Source organism: Pinus tabuliformis, chromosome 3_2 (genome assembly GCF_031772625.1).
Source record: "Pinus tabuliformis cultivar Carrire ecotype Pingquan chromosome 3_2, CPIR1, whole genome shotgun sequence".
Lineage (NCBI taxonomy): Eukaryota > Viridiplantae > Streptophyta > Pinopsida > Pinales > Pinaceae > Pinus > Pinus tabuliformis.
Window position 1 is genome coordinate 227019242 of NC_142302.1, and position 25702 is coordinate 227044943.

The window sequence follows — 25702 nt, forward strand, 5'->3', positions numbered from 1 at the left end:
TATGTATTCTTCAACCTCGGATGGAAATCCCTTGTTGAACTGCCCCTCACTGCAACTGATCACTAACTCGATTTCCTCAGCAAACCTCGCCCCAGAAAATCGAATTCTTGATCTCTCTTGGTGTGTCTCCAACTGACCCTCAAGCCTCCTCTTATACTTTTCATGTTGATGATTCAACGGTCGAGATTAAGTCCCTAATCAACGGCTAAGATTAGAACTGGCTTGATCATCGTCACTTAGAGCTTTCTCACCCATATTATATTAATACAAATTAATATTTTTATTTTTCTAAGTTTAGACTTAGGAACCCATTAAAAATATTAATTATTTTAATATCTCTTCATCCGGATGGAATTTCTCCAAACGATTTATGGGTCTTGGAGATCTTATGTGCCTTAGCCTCTCCACCAAATTTCAAGGCTAGAGCACATCGATGCTACCCAAAATCAACAAGTGAATGTCTGTAAAGAGCAGGGGGCATCGACTGAGGTGACAGTGGGTCCTTGTCCCATTGTTGTCACTTGATCTAGTAGTAGTCCCTTTGGAACCCCTTCTAGGGTTTCGACTAGATTGAACGGTAACAAGCCTCTCCTTACACACTCTTCCTACCAACCAGATCTCACACAAAACTCGTGCTTAAACAATTATGATACAATTGAGTCATTTGACCTCCTTATAAGCAATTTGACTCAGCTAAATCTGGAAAATTAAATTTAGAACTCGGACCTGTTATTGATTAGTTAATTGAGTCAAATTGACTCTTGTATCTCGTCCTAGCCTCAATTAGACATTAAGACTCACTCGTCCCTTTCCAAAGATAAATTAGCCCTTAGATACAAACGAAACTGAGTCTCCAAATTCAGCGCATAAGTTAACTGCTTCATGACTCATCCTAATTTCTAGGAACTCGTGCATGCTAAAACAATTATGATACAATTGAGTCATTCGACCTCCTTATAAGCAATTTGACTCGACTAAATCTGGCAAATTAAATTTAGAACTCGGACCTGTTAATGATTAGTTAATTGAGTCAAATTGACTCTTGCATCTCGTCCTACCCTCAATTAGACATTAAGACTCACTCGTCCCTTTCCAAAGATAAATTAGCACTTAGATACAAACGAAACTGAGTCTCCAAATTCAGCGCATAAGTTAATTGCTTCATGACTCATCCTAATTTCTAGGAACTCATGCATGCTAAGGAAGACTTCAGCGAGGTCTAACTTGACCAGGCACCAGTCAAGAAGACCTTAACTCGCTTCTTTTCAACAACTACTCTAACAACAACTAACCAAGTTCAATCCTATTATTACTACTTTCTTGCCTCAACAACTCGATATCTTGTACTTGTGTCTCTTATTATTGCAAGTCTTCTCTGTTCCAAGATCCCTAAAATTATCTTGTGGTTTTTGCTAATATCAATAGGGACCTTAACTACCTCCAAAACCCACAATGGTGCCAAAGAGGTTTTATGGCAGACCTTTTCTATCCAGGATTGTTCTTTGTTGTTGGAATAGTATCCACAATACCTCGTTCAAGATAGGAGTCTAAGCTAATCTAAATTGTTGTCTGTTTCAAGGGAAACGTTGTCGCTTTGGCATGAAGGTGGAGTGTTGCTTAGGTGGCTAGCGACCCTAATTTGGGCCCATGCTGTCACAAAATAACCTTGAAGGGTCCTGCGTTCCCTCATACAATCCCTAGAGAGAGACCTGTTGCCTCGAGGGAAGTCCTGGTGCTAAACTGTTGCCCTAAATTGCCTCAAAAAGATACACTAGCCTTAGATGGTGCCCTAGAGGACCTCCGCTAACTCTGTGGGGGTTTGTTGCTCCACAAAAAGCCTCATTGTCCTCGATGTTATCCCCAGAGAATTCAGAATAGAGGAAAGATGTCACAACATGCCCCTTAAAGCCAATTCATCCACACAAAAAAACTCACTTTTTTCTTGCCAGAACCCAAACGAAAGATGCCTTTGCCAGACAGAATAAAGAAAGGGATTGGCTAGGGCAGGATCATCACTACCGAAACCAATCAAAGGAAAAAGGGGTCTTAAAACCCTCAAAGCCTCAGCTCACAAAAGAAATATCTAATTCAACCATAATGAGAATAATGATTTTCCTCTCTTATTTATATACTCCCTTTGGAGTCTCTTCTCCTTATTTTAATTTGAGGGGCTACAAGTTCCCTCCACATAGCCCCAATTCTGGCTTCCTTCGCAATTTTTGTCCCAATTACCCCAAATTACCCAATGTTGCCCCAAAAATATTGGATAATGAGTTTGACTATAGCCTACGGGGTTGGATAGACTATTCCGGCCACCATAGGGCCATTAATTAGTAGGGAACATCACAATATGTGAAAATTTCAACTATTGCAGAAACTGGAAAGTATTCTTCTAACTGTAAATTAATTAACACTTTATTTGCTACAACAAACAACGAATAATTCACAACTGCGATTTTCACCAAAATAAATAATGCGGAAGATAAACTGGAAACTGAGAAAATACTGGCGCACACACAAAAATAACATTGTTATTTTTGGACAAAAGTCCCCGCAAAAACCCAATGTGGGAAAACCGATGCAGCAGCTTAAGGTTTTTATTATTAAGCAGCAATGAGAAAATTCTGAGGACAAATGGATGCCCAAACTGGTAATCCACTACAGGAAAACTGGCCACAATGATTAGTGAGACAAATTTTGTCTCACCCGACACTGATCCAACTCCAAAATTAGCAAATATTGGGCTCCACAAAACCCTCGCATCAAATCTGCGCAAGCACTTGTATGCTCTACCTGGAACTGCAACTGATCAAGTCGTCAACCCAATCCAACCTCTGAGAATGATTTGTTGGCCCTTCTGGAAATTCTCTGGGCCTCCAGCAACTGAATCGACCCTCTCTCTCGCCAAATCGAACTTTGCCTTTGAAGCTTTTATGCCAGCACTGCGTAGCTTCACTAAGGAAACTCAAGCCTCCTTTAGCTGACTCTTTGGAACTGGAAGACTTCCTCTAGTCTCATTATCTCTGCCCCTCTCTGTCTCCGCGTCCCCTCTCTAGCTTGAATTCTTCCGACAAAACACCACTACTCTTTAGACAATTGAACTTCCCAAGGAAATCGATCTCAAGTGTGTTCCTCCATCTACCCATCGACCTCTTCTTATATCTCCAGTTGGGACTCCAACAGCCAAGATTAAAACTTAATCAATGATTGAGATTATTTCCTAGTCGATCTGTGCGAGTTTCTAGAGAAATCTCACCTTCCTCAATTAATTATTGTTAGTTAATCATTTTCCCTAAGCTAGACTTAAGAAAAATTCAATTATTGATTAATTAACTTAATTAAGGAAATTCTAGGTGGATTTTCCATAAACCTTTTATGGGTTTTGGAGTCTTGGTGCTTTTTAGCCTCTCTGACAACTGTCGAGAATAGAACACCATCCGATGCTACAAAAGTTAACATAGTCCCCCCTTCCTAACATTGTTTGTCCTCAAGTGTACGGTCCTCTACGAATTGAGGACAAATGGGACTCATTAGCCTATCCATTCATGTAGGCTAAGTCCACCTAAAAGGGGGAAAAACCCCAAAATACGTATTGTTGGGTGAGTTTTGGTGCAACTGGGCTTAAAATACCCAAAGCTGGGATTTGGAGTAAGGTTTACTCAAACACTAAAGAAAGATGAAGCCCTTTAGAAAATCTATAGATAAATAAGGATTGAGTTATGTTGTCGCACAGAATGTCTAAGCACCACGACAACGGCTCAGATCGAGGGTTGTCACCCTAATCCCCAATCTCTCCATTTAAGTTGTCTCCCTACAGCAGGCTAAAGGGGTAGACCCTGATCTGAGTCGTTGTCGTGGTGCCTAAACATTCTGTGCGACAACATTTTTTGGCGTCGTTGTCGAGGACACGTTTCTTGGACTTTAGCTTTATGACATTCGACATTCATCTCATTTCATTCTTCTCATCCTTTCGTCTCTTGCCAGGATAAGTTCCTTGTCCTTGGTTCCTTGCTTTCGGGTTATTTCGAGTTAGATTTTTGTCTGAGTGGCGACTCCACTTCCTCTATCTTCTACAAGAGTGTGTACTAGAAGACATCCAAGCAGTTTGGTTAATCCTGCTCCTGATCCTAAAAGGGCTCTCAGAGTACGATTACACAAACTCTCTTCTCGTACCCTTCTTGTTAATCTCGAACAAGAAGCTCTCTCTGATATCCATTTGCTTTTTCCTAACCCGGTTGAGCACGACATCATGGACATGTTCGCCTCTCGTAACTTTGCCAACATTCAAGGTTATCCTAATGATCTTCTAGACCATGGGATGGATAAATTGCCTTCCTTTCAGGGCAATAATGCAATTAGTGTTAATGCTCATCTGAAAGCTTTTGGTTCTTGGCTGGATAAATATGCGAGGGTTGTTGATTATAATCATGAAGATGTAAAAATGATCCTTTTTGTTCTTACCTTGAAGGGAGATGCTTTAGATTGGTTTACGGAAAAGCCTCAGAATTCATTTGATTCTTTGCAATCAATTCTTAATGCCTTTAAGGAAAAGTATGGAGATAAGAGAGAAGAAAGGCATCTCATAAAAGCTATCTATGTCATTAAAAAGAAAGAAAATGAGATCGTAGAAGAATTTAATAAGAGGTTCAATGATATTATTAAGGAATTACCTCAAGATTATAAACCTGCTGATAAATCTCTTCGGGACTTCTATATTGATGCTTTTAACCTTGATCCCTCTTATGAATTAAGATGTGCTAAACTTCCTAATTATATTGATGCTTTTAACCTTGATCCCTCTTATGAATTAATATGTGCTAAACTTCCTAATTATAGGGATTGTCAAGCTTTAGCGGTAGAGCTTGAACAAGATAAGAAGGCATCTGGGAAGTCTGAAATCCCAGGTTTTGATAGGGCTTCAAAAAATTTGAAAGAAAAAAGAGAAAAGAAACAAACTAGATGCATCTGGAAAGAAAGGAACATTTATGGGCTACAGTGAAACTTCGAAGGTATATAGAATCTATGTGCCTGGTCAAAGGGAAGTGGAATTAAGTCATGATGTCACTTCGATGAAGATTTTGCTCTTAGGAAAATCCAAGAACTTCCTATCCTGGGAAGGACAATGATGATGCTGATGCAGAAAAGCAGGATGAACCTTCATCTGATGAACCGATGCCCGATGTTGAAGGCCCGATGGATCCCATTGATCCACCTCCTAGTGAGCCCACTACTTCAAGAAAAATACCTTTGTGGCTCAGAGATACTCTTGAAGATGTTGAGAAACATATTGCGCCGAGGGGGGCATTTCGTGAAAGCAAGAAGTCGAACAGGTACCAAGGGTGTACTCTTGGGTTTTCCCCAAGACTTGTAGGGGGTTTTTCCAGGGTCACATTGACCAAAAATCTCAGTGTTTAAATATGTTTTAATGGCTGTTTATTACTGCTGATTTTTATTTCTGCAATTTCCAGCATTCTGTAAAATTTCCAGAATTTGTGTTTTCAGCAAATTTATTTTTTCCAGCTTGTTAAATGTATGGTTATGGGAAAGGGCATTTAACTATATGGGAGAAATAAGGAGAAACTGAAAACCGGGGTGGGAAAACAGAAATTTCTACACAATGCTTACTCAATAGGGGCATCCAGTGGCATATCGCAGTGAGAAACTTTCAGACACAGTCCGGAAATATCCCACTTATGACAAAGAGATGTATTCCATTGTGCAACCATGCCGACAATGGAAGCATTACATTTTGGGGAAGGAAACGGTCATCCACACAGACCACCGACCCCTGCAGTTCATACAAACGCAAGGGAAGTTGCAGAATGATCGCCATCAGAAGTGGTCCACATACCTGCAACAGTTCCATTTGAATATCAAGTATAAGAAGGGCATCACCAATAATGTTGCAGATTGCCTCAGTCGACCACCGATCATGGCATTAACCACCGTGCTCAACTCTTATGGGCACGAGACTTTTGATTGGCCACTTCTCTACAAAAGCGACCCAGAATTCGACCACACATACAAGACGCTCTTAGAGGGTCAGCAAGTTCCAGATTTTCACCTCCAGGATGCCCTATTATGCCACCTGGGACACCTTTGTGTTCCTTCAAGAGAGCGTGCCAAGATGATTTGGGAAGCACACTATAGTCGGGCCGCAGGGCATTTCAGGGTCGAGAAAACGATGGCAATACTGCAGAAATATTTCTATTGGCCGAATCTTCGACAGGATGTCGAGAAGTACATCAGATCCTGCACTGCCTACGTCATTGCCAAACCGACCATCGAGAAGCAAGGCCTCTGTACTCCGTTGCCTACCCCTAGTCAACCTTGGGAATCCATCTCCATGGATTACATGTCAGGCCTTCCTTCTACTAAGCATGGAAACGACTATGTTTTTGTAGTTGTCGACAGATTCTCGAAGATGGCCATTATAGAGGCCTACAAGAAGAACATCACAGCGAAAGCCACTACTAAACTCTTCTTTGAACGAGTGTGGGTACACTTTGGGAACCCACAGTCTATCATCTCAGATCGGGACAGCAAGTTCCTCAGTACATTTTGGTCCAATCTCTGGTCGATGCTGGACACCAAGCTCACTAAGTCCACAGCTTTCCATCCCCAAACTGATAGCCAAATAGAGGTCATCAATAGGATGATCGTACACATTCTGCGCATGTACAACTCAAAGCATCCACGCACATGGGATGAGAGCCTCCCTTATGTCCAGCACAGCTATAACCGGGCTCTCCACAACTCGACTGCCCACAGCCCTTTTCAAGTGGGCTTGGGATTCCAGCCACTACGTCCCATTGATGTGGCCATGCCATTTGCAACTACTCATGCAAATTCAGCTCATGTCCAGTCCAAAACCGATAAGGCAAACAGCTTCATTGAGCACATCCAACATATCTGCCAGCAGATCCATGACATTCTAGAGAAATCAAATGCCAAGTACAAGCAGCGACATGATCAACATCGGGTGCCACACAAGTTTCAAGTGGGGACAAAGTCTGGTTGCATTTGCAAAAGAAACGCCTTACCAGAGCCTATCGAAAACTCAAACCACTCCAATATGGTCCTTACACCATTACTAAGGCGGTGGAGATAATGCATTTGAGGTCAGCATTCCCCCATTCCTTGGCCTGCACCCAGTGTTCAAGGTGGATCACCTTCGACCATACTTCCCAACATTGCTAGACACATCAGTCATTGCAGAACAACTCACACCTACAGAGTTAAATCCAGATTGCATGGAACAAGCCACAACTGATCGGATCATGGACACGTAGATCAAGAACACCCGACAGCAAAGGGCAAGTAGCTCACCAGGGACCAAGTTCAGCAAAAGTTTCCTCATTTCATGGAGGAACTCAACGCAATAGGGACCATCGCTTCCTAAGGGGGGAGGAATGATCCAGGTGGATATTGGTGGCCACCTGCCTATTCCACTTGGACCCCCAACACTGTCTCTTTCAGTTTTTTGGTTTCCTTAATTGTAGCACAGTTTACTAGTTTTGGCAATTTTTCGGGTCCTGAACTTTCGAAGCCATTTTGAGGCCCTAAACGACGTTTTTAGGGAAAACAGAGAGACTGAAAACGTCCCAAACCGGTCTGCCAATTAGTTTTCGACATCTTCGAAACAAGGTATTATGATAGCCAAACGGAGATCGTATGCCAAAGTTACGACCCCGAAAAGTTGATGTACCAATTTACCCAAAACGGGCCCACAATTTTGGCGCTTCATCTCCTAGGGCTAGGTTTTTGGATGTTTAGGGTTTTCCATTGTTTCTCAATAATAAATAGGCATTTTAGCCTCATTGTAACACAGTTCGGAAGCATGTCGCCGCCACATCTCTTCTCAAAGATAAACTCCCATCGCCCGAGCTAGTCTTATTTCCATTCTGTTTGTAAAAGCATATTTCAATATTTGATATTAATGAAATGAAGTGTTATTTCTACTGCATCTTTGTATTTATGGTTATATTTGTAATTTGTTGCATTCTTGTTTAAATCCGAATCATGTGCTCATATAATCACTCTAAGTTTCTCTTGTTTCTAATGATTTCATAACATAAGTTTAAGAGAATTTTAATAAGAGCACTAATAATCTCTAATAAGCATCTTGGATCATTGAGTAATCTAATTGTCAACTTGGTTTTAGTGGATAATCTTTTAGAGTGCTTCATTTATTGTTATTGATCTTGTGTTGATAAGTAACATTGTGAGCATATTGGTTTCAAGTAGCTTAAAACCATCTTATTGATGGCAATCTAATATCATCTTGCATTTCATTCTAGGTAGAAGTGCATTTATAAAATATACCTCCAAGCAGAAGCTTGGTTGTAAGAAGATAGGACCACCTTCTTCAAACAATTTGCGAAGTCTAGACCCTCATCCACAATTAACACGGTGACCTTGCAATCCTTTGTAGGAACAGAGGCACTCGCGTGGTTAAAACTCCATGACAAGTATCATTAATAAGCCCATAGTCTCCTTCCCTTGGACTTCTCTCTACAACTTGAATTTGAAACTAGCTACAAAAGAATTGAGGAGAAGGAATAACTTAGACTAGGCATATAATTAGAAGTAACCATGAGCTTGCATTTCACATAGATCTAGGTCTTGCACTTCATATAGGATAGAATTTGCATATTGCAGCAACTGTTTATCCAGTGACTTGGAATTCTAATTTAAATTGTGCAAGTAATTTATCTCAAAGGCACTGGTCTCTAAATAATAATCTTAATAAATTTAATCATGTGATGCTTAATAATCATACTTGCCTAATAATTTCAACTAAGTTGTTAGGCCATTCAGTTATGTCTCCTTTACTTGTTGCTTTCTAACAAGTAGTTCATTTCTTCATTCATACGGACTACCCCCTTTAGTCTGCAATTAGGAGACAACTTATTGAAGCAGAACTCTCCACCTATGCACAAGCCACTAAACATACAGAATAGAATAAAGCTATGCGAGAAGAATACCAATCTATCATGAAGAATTGAATTTGGGAAATTGTTCCTACACCTAGCAACAAATCAATTGTCACTTCCAAATGGATTTATAAAATCAAACATGTGATAGATGAGAGTATTGATAAGTACAAGGCAAGATTTGTAGTTAGAGGTTCCTCTCAAAAGGAATGAATTGACAAGGAAGAAACTTTTGCTCCCACAGCCAGGTACACTACTATTAGATCTTTGTTTTCTTTAGTTGTCATTATGGGATGGAATATCCATCAAATGGATGTCCAAACAGAATTCTTGAATGGAACTATAGACGAAGAAGTATTTATTGAGCAACCACAAGGATTTCAAATCCATAGCAAAGAAACTCACGTTTGCAGATTGAAAAAGGCATTAAATGGTTTGAAACAAGCTCCTAGAGCTTGATATGCAAGAATGGATGCCTATTTACTAAGAAATGGCTTTGTCAATGTTAAAATTTGGCAACTCAGGGATGAATTTCTCCTAGAAGAAATCATATCTTTCAATTTTGTTTGAAACAACAATAATAAAATTTCATTTCTAACAATTCGAATGACTTCCAAAAATAGTAAGCCACACCTCAATTTGGAAGTGACTTTCCAAAAATAGAAAGTCATGTCTAAATGATCAAGGATGATCTCGACATATGTAATCCACTTTAAAATCAAATCATTCATTATTATACAAATCAAGAATTAATATTTTTATCCTTACTAGTATTATTGTTATTATTATTATGATACTATTATATATAAAAATAGTCTAAAAGCATTCACCTTTAATGGATTAATAAAAGTGAATTCTCTCATGGAATAAGTAAATTAAATTGAGAATCTCTTACTTGGCAAATTGAACCTCTCTTGGAATTAAATAGTAACTCCTCACTTAAGAGAATGTAACTCTCTCTCACTAATTCAATGTATGTCAAAAGTGTAACTCGTCTTCATTAAATGCACATGTAACTCCCTCATTCAATTCGATTTGTAGCTCGAACTAAATATTCTCTCATGTCTAAGTGTAACTCTCTCTCTCTCCTTAATTCGAATTGTAACTCCTCAACACAAGTGTACCCTCTCTCTATTCTTGAGATGACTTACACTTCTCCTCAAGTAACTCCTCTCTTTTCTCATCTATTTAAGCAAGAACAAGTGAGAGTTGAGAGTAGTATGTTCATTGTGAAGAACGAGAGCAAGTGTTGAGTGTGTGCAAGAGAAGTGTAAGAGCTAGTGAAGAGCAAAAGCAAGGGAAGAGTTGGAGCAAGTGTGAAGGACATGATTTGATCAAGAGGAAGAGATCTTCAAGCAAAGAGCAAGTGCACTTCAACTGCAAGTTGATCAAACATTGGTGACTTTATTCATTCTCATTATCTCTCTCTTTGTACTCTGTTGAAAAATTGAACAAATCTAATAGAAGAAGAATCATTTGGGTTTTCCCCCTTGAGGGGTTTTTCCTTGGTCATTAGATCAAAATCTCAATGGCTTATATTTGTGCTTGGTTGTCTTCATATGATCCTTAAATTTATGTTCTATCTACAATTTCTGATTTGAAAAGTTTTGAAAAAGAAATTTTCATTCTAAGTACATTCAGTAGGATTCAGTTTTTTGCACAGTGCATTCAGTTTCTTGCACAGTGCATTCGGTTCCATCCAATTTTTTGCAAAGTACATTCAATTTAAGCAATCTAAGGTTTCCAAGGTTATTCATATTGTTGTTGGAGATTTCCAAAAATGAACTGTTCATTTCCGAAAATCTCCAACAACAATACATTCAATTTTCTGCATAAAAATTCAAGTTTCTGCAAAGAATTTTTTTTTTTTGCATAGAACTTTCAGATTTTAACAATGGTATCAAAGCCTTAGTGAAGACAAGTCCAAGGAGACCAAAGATCACCTGAAGGGACCCCACTTGTTGCCAAAGTTTTATGATCAAGATGACTTCGTCCTACTTCAAGGCAGAGGAGAAGTTGAATGATGCTTCAAACTTTGCTCTATGGAAAGCAAGGCTAGATATGACACTTGAAGAACACAAAGTTTTGGAGTATGTTGAAGACACAGTAGCTGATCCACCAGAGAATTCAAGTGTTGTTGTCAAATCCAAACATAAAAAGGGTGAAATCAAAACTAGACAAATTATCTTTGATTCTCTCAGAGATCATCTCATTTCTTATGTTTCTAGTTTGAAGAAAGCTAAAGAAATGTATGACAAACTAATTGGCATGTTTGAAATTAGTATCTTGAACCAGATTATTGCCTTGAAGAATCAGTGGAAGGGCATCAAAATGAACAAAGAAAGATGACAAATAAATGATGTTGATTGCGCTTGGAGGCCTTTCTCTTGTTTGGGAGACTTTTATCGCCACCATCAACAATGTCAACACTATTCCCATAATTGATGAGCTCCTGGGAAAGTGTATCCCAAAGGAGGCCAGAATAATCTTCAAAGGGAGAATTTCACATCATGAAGATGACACTACAACATTTTCAGCCTATGACAAGAGAAAGAAAGGTAATAAAAAGAAATTTGCTTTCAAATCAAATAAAGGGAATCTAGACATGTGAAAAGTTAGATGCTTTAACTATAAAAAGCATGGTCACTTTGCTTATGACTGTAAAAAAGGAAGAAGAGCACCTAGATTCAAAAACAAATCTGATTATAAAAAAAAAAAACATTTATGAAAATCAAAGAAAAAACCATCCTAAAAAAACAAGAAATCCAAGGTATAGAAATAATGCAGCGGAAACTCAATCAGAATATTTTCCTGCTTTTTCTCTTTCCAGTTCTTCTTCTGCAGATTTATTTGATAGTTGGTTAGTTGATAGTCATGTTTCCAAACATTTTACTGGTTATAAAAAAACACTCTCTAATCTAATTTAGAGAGAGACTAATTTAAATGTCATCCTTGAGATAATTATATTCACCAAATTAAAGGTTATGGTTCAGTTTCATTTCAGTTAGATGATGACAAATCTATTTTTTCGCAAGAAGTTTTGTATGTACCTGGTTTGGAAAAGAATATTGTATCCATATCTGCTCTAGAAGATAAAGAAATGAAAGTTGCTTTTATTAATGGAAAATTTCTAACCTAGTCTAGATGTTTGGCAAAAACCTATTGAAATTTATCTTTTTAAAGGAAAATATGTTGTTAAGCTTCTTGAAATATTTGTTATGGTAGAATGTAAGTCCATGCATACTCCTATGGAAATGAACTTTAAGAAATTATGTGGCAAAGTTGCAAGACCTAGTCTAGAAAATCCCACAGAGTATAGACAGCTCATTGGTGTTTTGATGTTTTTGGTAAACACTAGGCCTGATATATGCTTTGTTGTAAACACTTTAATTCAGCATATGATTGATCCCTTTCATGCCCACTGGATTGTTGCAAAACATGTACTCAGATACTTGCATGGAACTATCAATATAGGATTGAAATACACTGCTAAAAATGTAAGACTTCATGGATATACTGATGTTGATTGGGTTGGTAACTTTGTTGATAGAAATAGCACTTTTGGGTGTTGCTTTAGCTTGGGATCTGTCATGATCTCTTAGATGAGCAGAAAGCATAAGTTTGTTGCACTGAGTTCAGCTGACGCTGAGTAAATTGCTGCTAGCATGGCTAGCTATGAGGCGGTGTGGCTGAAAAAGCTTTTTGGGGAACTATTTAAACAAGTTTCAAACACAACAGTTATATATTATGACAATAAGAGTGGGATTCGTCTTGCAAAAAATCCTGTGTTTGATGATAAGTCCAAGCATATTGAGATCAAGTATCACTATATCCAGGATATGGTGTAGAGAGGAGCAATGAGGCTCCATCACATCTCCACTAATGATCAAATAGCTAACATTCTTACCAAGTCTTTACCGAAAGAAAAGTTCTTGGTTTTTAGAGAGTAGCTTGGACTTATGGACGTGACCCTTCCAGGAAGCGGTCACAGCTGATCGAGAACACTGAGTTGCCTTCCCCCCCTGTCAAAGCTCACTGTATTAGGGAATGATGTCGAAAAACTCCTAAGGATGAGGGACCTCTTGTGTAGTGTGTGCCACAAGAGTAAGCCTCAGTATGCATCTGACCCACAGTATGGAACCTAGGAAAAGCCACCTATCTGGCCAATAGGTGTAGTGAAACTTGTCTATGTGACTTGTCTAGGATGCAGGTGTTCCACCACTTGACGTTTAATGAAACTTGGTTGTGTTTGATTCTTGTCTGTGTGACTTGTTTGAGTCTTGTCCATGTGATGATCATTTCCTTTCCAAATTTGTGTCAAGTGGATGATTCTTCTTTAGATTGTGACTTTATTATTACAGACATTATAGAGCAGAGTTGAACTGAGATGAATGAAAGAGATCAAAGGAAGCAAAGATTTTTGATGCAGAAAGAAATTCCTCCCTCGCTGAGAGGGAGTGTTAAAATTTGGCAGCTTGGGGATGAATTTCTCCTAGAAGAAATCATATTTTTCAATTATGTTTGAACCACCTATAATAAAATTTCATTTCTGACAATTCTAATATGACTTTCCAAAAATAGTAAGTCACATCTCAATTTGGAAGTGACTTTCCAAAAATAGAAAGTCATGTCTAAATGATCAAAGATGATCTCGACATATGAAATCCACTTTAAAATCAAATCAATCAAGATTACACTATTCAAGAATTAATATTTTTATCCTTACTAATATTATTATTATTATGATATTATTATTATAAAATAGTCTAAAGTCATTCACCTTTAATGGATTAATAAAAATGAATTCTCTCATGGAATAAGTAAATTAAATTGAGAATCTCTTACTTGGCAAATCAAACCTCTCTCTTGGAATAAAATAGTAACTCCACACTTAAGAGAATGTGACTCTTTCTCACTAATTCACTGTATGGCAAAAGTGTAACTCCTCCTCATTAAATGCGCTTGTAACTCCCTCATTCGTTTCGATTTGTAACTCTCACTAAATACTCTCATGTCTAAGTGTAACTCTCTCTCCCCCTAATTCAAATTGTAACTCTCTCTCTATTCTTGGGATGAGTTACACTTTTCCTCAAGTAACTCCTCCCTCATAGAATTCAATTCTCCTATTATTGGCTCAAGGCATGAATTCATTTTGTAACTCGTCTCCTTTCTCCTCTATTTAAGCAAGAGCAAGAGTTGAAAGTAGTATGTTCATTGTGAAGAAATAAAGCACGTGTTGAGTGTGTGCAAGAGAAGTGTGAGAGCTAGTGTAGAGCAAGAGCAAGAGAAAGAGCTAAAGCAAGTGTGAAGGACATGATCTAGAAAAATATTTTCAAGCAAAAAGCAAATGCACTTCAGCTGCAAGTTGATCAGACATTGATGACTTTATTCATTCTCATTCTTTCTCTCTCTGTACTTTGTTGATCAATTGAAGAAATCTAATAGAAGAAAAATCATTTGGGTTTTCCCCCTTGAGGGGTTTTGCCCTGGCCATTGGACCAAAATCTCAGTGTCTCATATTTGTGATTGGTTGTTTTCATATAATCCTTAAGTTTATGTTCTATCTACAATTGTTGATCTGAAAAGTTTTGAAGAATAAATTTGCATTCTAAGTACATTCAGTTGCATTTAATTTTCTGCAAAGTAAATTCAACTTCCTGCAAAGTATATTCAGTTCCATTCAGTTTTCTACAAAGTACATTCTGTTTTTTGCACTTTCAAGTTTCTGCAAAGAATTTTTTAATTTTTGCATAAAACTTTCAGATTTTAATAATAAGGACTTTGTTGATCCAAATCTCTACATTAAGATTGTCACGAATGAACTTGTTATTATACTATTATATGTGGATGACTTACTTATTACAGGTGTAGAACATCGTATTCAAGAGCGTAAGAAGATGTTGGCAGAAGAATTTGAAATGAAAGACCTTGGGCTTATGCATTATTATTTGGGCCTAGAAGTTTGGCCAAAAACAGGCGAAATATATCTTGGTCAAGATAAATATGTGATCAAGATCTTGCAAAAGATTGGCATAGTAAGCCCCTGACAACTCCCATGATCACAAATTTGAAGAAGTTGAAGAATTCAAATTCTAGTCTTGTGGATCCCACAAGCAATTATCAGTTGGTTGGCTCCCTCACGTACTTGGTAAACACTAGACCTAACATATGTTATGCAATAAATGTCCTCAGTCAATTTCAATTAAAGCCATCACATGATCATTGGATAGCTGCCAAACATATCTTAAGATACTTACATGGAACAATTCATCACTGCCTAAAATATGATGGTAAGGAAATTCTATTATCAGGATTTACAAACTCTGATTGGGGTAGCAATGAGAATAATGGAAGAAGCACTACCGGTGGTTGTTTTAGTTTGGGATATGCTATGATCTCATGGATGAGTCAAAAACAAGACTCCGTTGCTTTAAGTAGTGTTGAAGTTGAATATGTTGCAGCCTGTGAAGTTGGAAAAGAAGTTGTTTGGCTCAGGAAGCTTCTTACAGATCTATTTGGAGGACCCATGGACCCCACTGTGATATTTTGTGACAACCAAAGTAGCATAAGGTTGACTGAGGATCTTGTGTTCCATGCTAGAACAAAGCACATTAATAATAAGTATCATTACATTAGAAGTTTGGTACAAGATGGGGTCATAAAGCTACAGTATATCTCGATAGATGAACAAGTAGCTGATATCTTGACTAAATCTCTTCCCAATAAGAAGCTTGAATATTTGAGAAGCAAGCTTGGATTAGTTGATATATCCCATTTGATTGAGAGGGAGAGTTGATGAGTTACTATACCTTAGGCTTAACAAGCCCGTATGATGGTACTTAGGGTTGGTATCTTGGCAAGTAGCCTAGATGACACCTAGATCCCTGTTAGGGTTGGTACCTTGGCAGGTAGCCTAGATGGTACCTAAATCCTTGTCGATGTCTTGGCAGGTAGCCTAGATGACACCTGGATCCTTGAATTGGTGTCTTGGCAGGTAGCCTATGTGACACTTGGATCCTTGTTGAGTTGGTGTCTTGATAGGTAGCCTAAATGACACTTGGATCCCTATTAGTACCTTGGCAAGTAGCCTAGATGGTGGTACCTAGATACCTTGGCAGTTGGCCTAGATGGTATCAAGATCTCTAGCATTGTATATGCTGATTGTGATACTCTTCTTAGAACATTTCAACTTGAGGTCATCCTTGTACTATTTGTTTAATTATGAATACCTACCTAATTAAGAGGGAGTGTATGTTCGGTCTTCATAATTAGTATTGTATATTTATTGGAAAAAAAAGAGAAAAAACATAATTTTGAAAAGCATGGGTTTCATGCTCTATTTCATTTTGTCAATTAGGTCAGGCATGTTCTTCATGCTCTAGAGTTTATTGAGTCAATATTGTACTTGTCATTTGTATAAGACCCTTACAGGCACATTGTATCATGAAAGAACTTAAGTATTCAAATTTATTTTTGAAGTGTCATTTTTGGACTCTCGACACCAAGTCGGCCCTGCCAATGAAGTCCTCCTAGAAGAGGACTATTCTACCATACAAGAAGGGTATATATTGGAGGAGAATTTGACCTCTTTGGCATCCATCCTCAAGCAAGTTTGATTTGCACCTAAAACAGAAGTAAAAGACAAGCGAAGGAGAAGGAGATTGATTTTTGACCTAATTCAGCCTACATGTGCGAGTTTCTAGGGTTTTTCTGCTATTGCTACAATCTGAAGTTGCAGGCCGAAAATTGCAGTGCTGAAGTCATAGGCCGAGACCTTGAAAATTGCAGGAAGAAGACACTTTGACCTTCATTGACTTGGATATACTTTGACTCTTTTGGAGAAGATACTTTTGAGGGCTGACTTGGTGCTTGCTGGAAGTTTTTGGTCTTGTTTTTGGAGTCTTGGTTGTCTCATTTTGACTTGGTTCTAAATAGAGAAGTGTTTGGCTGGGTTTTCCCCTAAGAGAGGAGTTTTTCCCTAGCTGAGAGCTTACATCTTGTGTCTCTTGTTCTTGTGATCTTCATACATTTTGAATTGGCAATTGCTTGATGAAAGAAGAAAAAATAATAAAGAATTAAAGGCCAACACATAATCACAAGTAATTATCAAGAAAAGAGGAATTAAAACCCTATTTTCTATCTACATTGATTTCTCAACAAGCTAAGTAGGGGCTGATTTCCACTGACACAGCAAGCTGATTCACACACACCCTTTTCCATTGTTCCAATAATATCAGCTATAATGTTTTTATCCATCTTGGGGTTTGATGGTTCAAGCCTTGGATACTTACCCTTATGCACTGTTTTGTTCACATTAGTAATCGGTGAGCTGCCCTTATCAGCTATAGATTGCTCTATCTTTTTGGTCACACTTGCTTCCTTGAAGACTCTTCTTCCCACAGTCTTCAGGGTCAAACTAACAGGACTAGGGCTGATAGTTTTTGGCTTCTTATGTTTCACTACATGAAACACAGATGTCCCGTTACCTTGAGATGTTTGAGATGCCAAGCTATTGGGGTTGATCATTCGAAAATTCTGACAACCTTCATCCTGACGGAGCTCCTCCATTGAGCAGTTTATCTTCGAATTCATACTACTACTAATTCGTTTCTTTCCTTTTGCAAAAGTAAAGAGGTCCCTCTCGCCAGATTTACTGCCCATGTGTTCATGCTCAGGTGACTGGGAAGGATCTTCACTGTCCATCTCTTTGTGCCTAGGCATTCTTGTACAGTTAGTTGTGGTATAAGTTTCCGAATCCAGTCCCAGAATGCTCCCTCTGTCTACTGTTGTATCAGCTGCAATGTTTATTGTGCAACTACAAACTGTAATAGATATAATATTCTCATGAAGTATTGTATCTGATGAACTTTGTTCTGAGCTGGTGTCTTCAGATCCCAGATAATGTGCATAATTAATATCAACATAATTGCCAGGTTCCCTATAGTCATGTTCTGCATCAGACTCAAACTGATCTTTATTTGTTTTATTTTTTGTGGCTTGACTATTACACTCATCAAAGTGCATCAGAATTCCAGTAGATCTCTTTTCTAGGCTCCCATACCCACAACACTATTCATACCACTTAGGCCCATGTTCACAAGATCTCCCTTGGGATCACCACTGACAAGCATACCAACACCACTCATACTGTTCACACCCTTTATGTTCCCTACCCCCATTGAAATTTGACGCAAAAGGATCCATGCCTCCTGAAAGCATCATCTTGCTTTGCAAGTAATGTTGCTGGTGCTGTACATTCAGTAAGGGTTGTGGACTCAAAGACTATTGAGATGAGGGGGTTGGTCAATTTCATTTGTCAACTGTGCCTGTATATTAAGCTGTTATTGGGAATTAATTTGCTGTGACTGATAGAGGCTCTGTCCATGTACACCACCCATACCTGATGTTACAACTTTTGAAGGACTCATCCTTGTACCTGGTTCCCCATGAAAATCCCTTTAGGCATTATTTCATCCATCTTCCCAAAATGCAATTACAACTTCAGAGTTATTTTTCATGTCAAAGGCCTCAAAGCATTGATCTAACCTCTCAGAGATAGTGTTTGGCATGTCTGTTTCACCTTGCTCCGAACTAGGCTTCTCTAATTTCTGCAAGACAGCATGTAAATGAACCTCCCTAACATCTGAAAGTGCATACTGCCTGGTTGACTGAATATCACTTCTTTTCTGGTGGAATTCAATGTTCCGCTCACACTTCCTTTTTAGAGCCTTCAATGCTTCGTGGGCTTCTTGCCGAACAGAATCCAATCCAATTCCTGACCCAAAAGCTTATTATGTTCTTGAATTTTAACAGTGTGTTTAAATGACTCTTGAAGCTCAAAATAAGATCCTGTAGTTGCACATAGTTGATCCTGAGCAAACTTCAACAATGTCAAATCACGCAGCAACTGTTTTTCTTCCCGTAAAGGCATACTCTCCAGCTCAATTCTATATTGCATCTGGAATATCTTCTCACCAATTTCTTCTACAGAGGTTGCATTCTTTACTCTGTTCAAGGTCAACTGCACTGGTTCCATCTCTTGTCGTTTGGACTTGATTGCCTTACAGAATGCCCTTCCTTCCTTGCAGCTTTCAACCTCTGTCATTTATTCTTTGCTAGCCCACTTCATCTGTATGGCTGCTTTGACGCAATCCCTGCTCTGGGTTTTTAACTTTTCTCATCCAATTGCAGCCGAGCAAGTCAAATTTGAGTTTTAATTTTGTTGTCCAAGTCCTTGGTATTTTCACTAAGCATGGGAGCTTCTACTTAGTAGCATCTGTTTCAGGCTTTTGCTCATTCTCAGAAACAAGAGTAAACAAACCATTAACAAGAACACCTGTAGATACCCAATCAGTCACACTAACGGCAACATCCTCTTGCATGTCTGGTTGCAGTGTGGATTGTAGTCCCCAGAATTTTTATCTAACATGTCAGAAAACCCACCAATGTTAGACATTGCAGTCACTTGATTCTGGATCAGACTATCATCTTTCCCATGATGCACCTCCTCAACATGTTGCCCATTCATGTCTTCAGTGAGAATACCATTATCGTCATTATTAAAACACCCTGACTCAAGCTCATTGTCATCATTTAAATTAAAATGAGGTTCCAGCTCTCAGTCCCCATATGGCAAACACTCCATTTCAATCTCATCATTTGTTTGAGCTGCAATGGAAGGTGCTGATATGAAGGCACCAGAAGCAAGACCAGTAAGGCCCCTATTAAAGCACTAAAAGTTGATGTATGGTGATCATGACCAATAATCCCAGACTTATTTTGAACCCCATCAATATTGTAAGGTGAAGATTTTGAGTTGCCCCTACCACCAGGTTCAAAGAATTGATATCTTCTATTCTTTGCCTCTTCCTCTTTTAATGCATGTGTTTTAACTACATCTGATTCAAGTTGCATTTCTTCCAAAGAATTTTGGAGTTCCCTAATTTCTTGCATTATATTCTACCCATAAGGGATTTCAGGAGCCATAACTCTTAAAACTTCATTCATACAACGTGCAACAGCAAGCCTTACATTTCCATCTTTATGCCTTAATAACTTGTATTCCCCCAAGAAATTCACTACTAAAACCATAGCTGCTAGAGTCAACTGAGAAGGTGGTTGTCCCACCATTTGTAGTTGCCTTGTCATCTCCTCCAACAAACGAAGAATGACATCTTTGGATGGAGATAAAAGTTGATCTCCTGCTCTAAAAAGCTCTTCTTCCATCATTCCTCTCATCATCATATTGTTGTTCTGATTTGTAAGAGTGCTGGTCCCTCACCCAAACAATCTGGATTCCATTGTTAACCATCAGGCTGGCAGGATGCACAGTTCTGATACCACTGTAATGTTCCTTAGGGGAAATTGCCCTTAGGGCTAAAGAACATATGACAAAATGTGTTCCAGTTTTGCAATACCTTTTTCAATTCAACAGAGATGATAGTGAAAAGTTAAAACACAGTAATGTAAGCAAGTAAATGATTTCCAACAGTACACATCAAGTTACAACATTCATCCTAGGGCTATTGCACCAGTAGCTGTGCAGCCTCAATAATTCAGTAACAATCTCTACACTAACAACTCTAACAACAACTAACCAGGTTCAGTCCTGCTGTCACTGCTCTCTTGCCTCAGCAACTTGCTGTCTGGTATCTCTGTCTCTTACTGCTGCAACTCTTCTCTGCTCCAGGGTCCCTGAAATTATCTTGTGGTTGTTGCTAATATCAGTAGGGACCTTTGCTACCTCGAAAGCCCACTGCGCTGCCAAAGAGATTTTATGACAAACCTTTTCTATCCAGGATTTTTCTTTGCTGATAGTATTCACAGTACCTCGCTATTCAAGATAGGACTCTGGGCAGGACTGAATTGTTGTTTGGTTTCATGGGAAATGCCGTTACTTTGGCATGAAGGTGGAGTGCTGCTTAGGTAGTCCGGAGCCCTAATTTGGCCCCGTGCTGTCACAGAATAGCTTTCAAGGGTCCTACATTGCCTCAGACAATCCCTAGAGAGAGACCCGCTGCCTCAAGGGAAGTCCTGGTGCTAAACCGCTGCCCTAAATTGCCTTAGAAAGTTAGAAAGGTATGCTGGCCTCAGATGCTGCCCTAGAGGGCCTAAATTGCCTTATAAAGTTAGAAAGGTATGCTGGCCTCAGATGCTGCCCTAGAGGGCCTCCACTGACTCTGACGGGGTTTGTTGCTCCACAGAAAGTCTCATCATCATTCATGTTAGCCTCAGAGAATTCAGAATATAGAAAAGATGCCAGAGGGTGCCCCTTTAAGCCAATTCATCCACAGAAAATCTCCCTTTTTGTTTGCCAAAACCCAGATGAAAGATGCCTTAGAAGAATTATGCCAGACAGAATAGAGAAAGGGTTGGCTAGTGTGGGATCATCACCACCGAAACCAATCAAAGGGAAAAAGGCTCTTAAAACCCTCAAAGCCTCAGCTCACTAAAACAGAAATATCCAATTCAACCATGACGAGAATAATGATTTTCCTCTCTCTTATTTATAGACTCCCTTTGAGGTCTCTTCTCCTTATTTTAATTTGAGGGGCTACAAGTTCCGTCCACATAGCCACAATTCGGGCTTCCTTCACAAGTTTTGCCCCAATTACTCCAATTTACCCAATGTTGACCAAAAGTATTGGATAATAGGTTTTCCCCTTTATCATTGACTATAGCCTACATAGTTGGATAGGCTACCTCGTCCTCCCTTGGGCCATTAATTAGCAGGGAACATCACACGTTGTTGTTCTTGTTTGAATGAGGGGTGTTGGAGGAGTTGCCAAACAGCTAGTTCCCACTTAAATTGATCTTAGCATGTTATGTACCTTGTGACATGCTTATAATTATCTGACATGTAGTTTCTTAGAACTACCTGTGAGTATTATCAACCCCATTACACGCTATGAAGATATGTATGGAAATGCTTGTTCAAATGAAGTCTTATGACCCAGAGGTTTTCTCCCCTACATATGTGGGGTCTTCTCTCATAATGGTAGTTTCATTTCTTATTGTGTTCTTTCCTATTTTTCTCTAACAATCCAGTGGCAGCTGAGCAACATTGCCTTTTTGTTGTTCAATCTCTTGCAGCTACTATGGAAAGGGTTTGTCTGTTTGGGGAAATGCAGCATTGTGTCTCCATGGTATCTAAAGTATCAAGCTGTTTCTCTTGGCAAACCCTATCAAAATATTTCAAGACAAAAGCTCTGCAGTTTGCTTAGCGGCTTGGCTTCTGCTACTGCATTTAAAAGTTTCGTTGTCCAGGCACATGCTGCTCCTTGTTTACTGCCTAAGAGATTGTAAAGGGTGGATACTACTATATGATTTTCTTTTTCGCCCATGTTTGACTGTTGTTTAAAGATATTGCAATTTCGCTATAGTTTCAGGGACGTTTTACGGATGTGGTAGTGGATTATCTTTTTCTTCTTTTCTAAATATTTTTCTCGGTCACTAGAAACATATGTCTCCAACCCAAAAAAAAAAAACTGACAATTACATAAAAAATTACTCAAACGTCACTGTATTCGGCCAAATTCAGAGGGGGTTTTTGCGATGTGGTAGTGAACTAAATTTTTCTTGTTCCTTTTTAAATATGTTTTCTCGATGACTAGAGACATATATGTCTTCAAAAAAATAAAGAAAACTAACAACTACATCAAAAATCATTCAAATGTAACTGCATTCGGCCAAATTCAATCGTTTTGTCCTTGACTGAATTCCTGACACGCTTCTGTGCTGAAATTATAATGGCCAACCAAAGCCTGGCCATTATATCATTCAAATATCGCTGTATTCGGCCAAATTCAATAGTTTTTATTCTTAACCGAATCCCTAACATGCTTCTGTGCTGAGGTCATAAAACTATAATGGCCAGCGAGAGCCTGGGAGAGTTGGTCCTAAATTGTTGGGAGAAAAAGAATATATTCATAATATAACAGAACATTATGAAATAAAAATTAGCCAAGATCTTATCAACGGCGGGGTCAAAAGGGTAAGTACCTTAATCGGGCTTTGGATAGCTCCCAGAAGCACTGTCCATGATGTTGAATAGATTCCACCAGCCCCTTTGATTTCATCACTACGGAGTTGTCACCCAATGTTGCAGAAGCAGATGCCACATTTCGTACGTCTCCTCCAAACCCCTTCAAAGAATGTATGAGAGTTCTCGAAGAAGAATCGAACAAGGGGGAATTCCCCAAACTTGTCGCATGCAGATCGAAACCCCTCCGGGTAGAAGACAGATGACGAACCCTCCCATTACCAATTTCGTTCAATGGAAGGCAATGAGAAACCGAAGCAATCGAAACCCCTTTCAGAAGAATAGAATAAGCAGATTTCTTCGAATACTTTCTCAGTATCGCCGCCATAGCGTTCGAATTGCGAAAAAAAACTACTTGAAGACCTGAAAAATAAATGTGAATTACATATATCTCAGGATGCAATTTTATAAAGAAACAACCCAGAGGGACGAGGGAAGGGACAAGAACAGGACAACTGACCTGCAATATTGTCTTTAGGCATATTAGTCTCTCTGTTCGGGCTTCTCACGGCTCCACCAGATACCTATTGGATCTACAAGCGTTTACAGTTTACTACTCTCCGAATACGATATATATTTTCCAAATTAAATAAATCTATATTATTATTATTATTCCTTATTATTTATCCCTTATTATTCTTTGTCAAAGGCAAAGTTTTGACAAAGTATACTCTCCGAATACGATATATATTTTTCAAATTAAATAAATCTATATTATTATTATTATCCTTTACTATTTATCCCTTATTATTCTTTGTCAAAGGCAAAGTTTTGAGAAAGTATGTGGATATTTCAATGTTTTTTTTTTTGTTGGGCTCAAATTCATATTATTAATTTGGGTTTAACCCAAAAAAAAATCAAAAATTTTATAATATAATATTATAGATTAAAATATATGATTTTTTAAAAATAACTTAATTTATTTATGTTCTATTTGATTGACTATTAAATTGAAACATCTTATTACCCTTTGATGTGTTATTTATCTCTATTATTAATTAACCAGAAATATATAAATCACATCAAAGTATATAATAGGCATTTATCATACAATTTATTTTGAGAAGGTGATCAAATTATTGCTAATGATTATAATCATTTTATATTCTTATTTATAAAAATGGTTAATGATTAATATAATCTAATAAAAAATATATTATTTAAAATTACATATATAATTTAAATTGAGTATTTAAAACCACATATGTAATTTAAAAAGATTTATTAATGATATGTGAGAGATATATTTTTATTTTTATATTATATTTTTAAGAGGTAGAGCTCACTTGGGTTTTGTGCGAACTTAACCATATATGATAAATTTTACACTATTAAGGAATGAACGATATTCAAAATAATAAAATGTTTATAATACGAATAAATATAAAATTTCTCATATTCACAAACCAAGGTATAATAGAAATTTATGATAGGACCTCTATAACCAGGTCTAATAATAAGATTTTCATAAGACTATGTCACCAAATTATAAAAAGCCAAATGTAAACTATTAATAATTATTTATATGTTGTAATACAAATAATGTTTGAAATATTTTCGTAAGAAATCACATGGAAGATTTAGGTCGAAAAGTTTCGAACCAACCTGTATGGTTCATCAACAGGACAAGATGAAGATGAAAAATCAGATCATAGCGACAAGTTAAATAGGGAAATAGGCATTCGGCTAAAACGGCTAGATTTGACTTGGTGATGAGGATACAACAGGACAAGATGAAGATGAAAAATCAGATCATAGCGACAAGTTAAATAGGGAAATAGGCATTCGGCTAAAACGGCTAGATTTGACTTGGTGATGAGGAAAACGGTGAAGAAATTATATAAATAAATTGAAAACTCATTTTTATTAAATTTAAAATAATTTAATTAATTTAATTTTAACTAAAAAAATTAATTATATGTATAATTATATAAAAAAATAGCATTGACCAAAAATATATAAATATAAATAAACAAAGAATGTTAATTTACAAAATTTAATAATGCATTTAATTACAATTTAAAACTAATCGAATTATAAAATTTTAAATCTTTGTATTTTTATTGTTTTCTACTTTAATTTAGCTATATTTAAACTAAGCGGCGGGGACTAGCTACCATGTAGCCCTTGTTACTATTCATGAACAATTTCACAGATATGATCCAAAGATTCATTCTTATCCTGAGTGTCGATTACTTTGCAAAGTCAAAGATTCATTCTTAGCCTAGGTGTCCATTATTTGGAAAATCATGCAAATAATGATATCTTTGTTCAAACTCTCACTTCCTTATCCCTATATAAGGGACAAGCATGCATCTCTAGTGATTATATTGGTAACCGAACTTATGTCATATGAATATTAATTGTTATTATTATGTCTATCTAGTGATTGGAGTGGTAAAAGTCCTTATGTCATGCGAATACTAATACTGATTTGTTGATTCCATTATTCAAAAAAGAAAGTTAATCTTAAATTTTTAATATTAATTTTATAATAATAATTATTAGAAAATCAATTGTAACATTAAAAAACTATGATGGGGTTTATTTAGTTAAGTTTTTAGGGTTTATTAGTCACAAAGTATGCGTATCGAGGGGGTGGGTATCGAGGGGGTGTGAGGAGGAAGTGGTGGTAGGTGTGTTGGTGGCCTCCCTTTCAGGCAAATTGTAACAAGTACTTATAGTGCCTCAAATAGCCAGCCAATCAATAGAGATAATAATCAAT

At 37.7% G+C, this 25702-nt stretch overlaps 1 protein-coding gene across 1 annotated transcript in view; it reads right to left on the minus strand.

The window, feature by feature from the left end:
• LOC149180535 (protoheme IX farnesyltransferase, mitochondrial-like) overlaps window positions 1-23590 on the minus strand; it is a 188268-nt gene extending 164678 nt beyond the window's left edge. The window contains exons 1-2 of the mRNA XM_089416165.1: window positions 23438-23590; window positions 22938-23340 (exon numbers count right to left, since the gene is read on the minus strand). Coding sequence (XP_089272291.1) covers window positions 22938-23340; window positions 23438-23459 — 425 coding nt within the window. The 5' untranslated portion in view covers window positions 23460-23590. The remainder of the gene's footprint in view (window positions 1-22937; window positions 23341-23437) is intronic.
• Between the last annotated feature and the right edge of the window lie 2112 nt (window positions 23591-25702).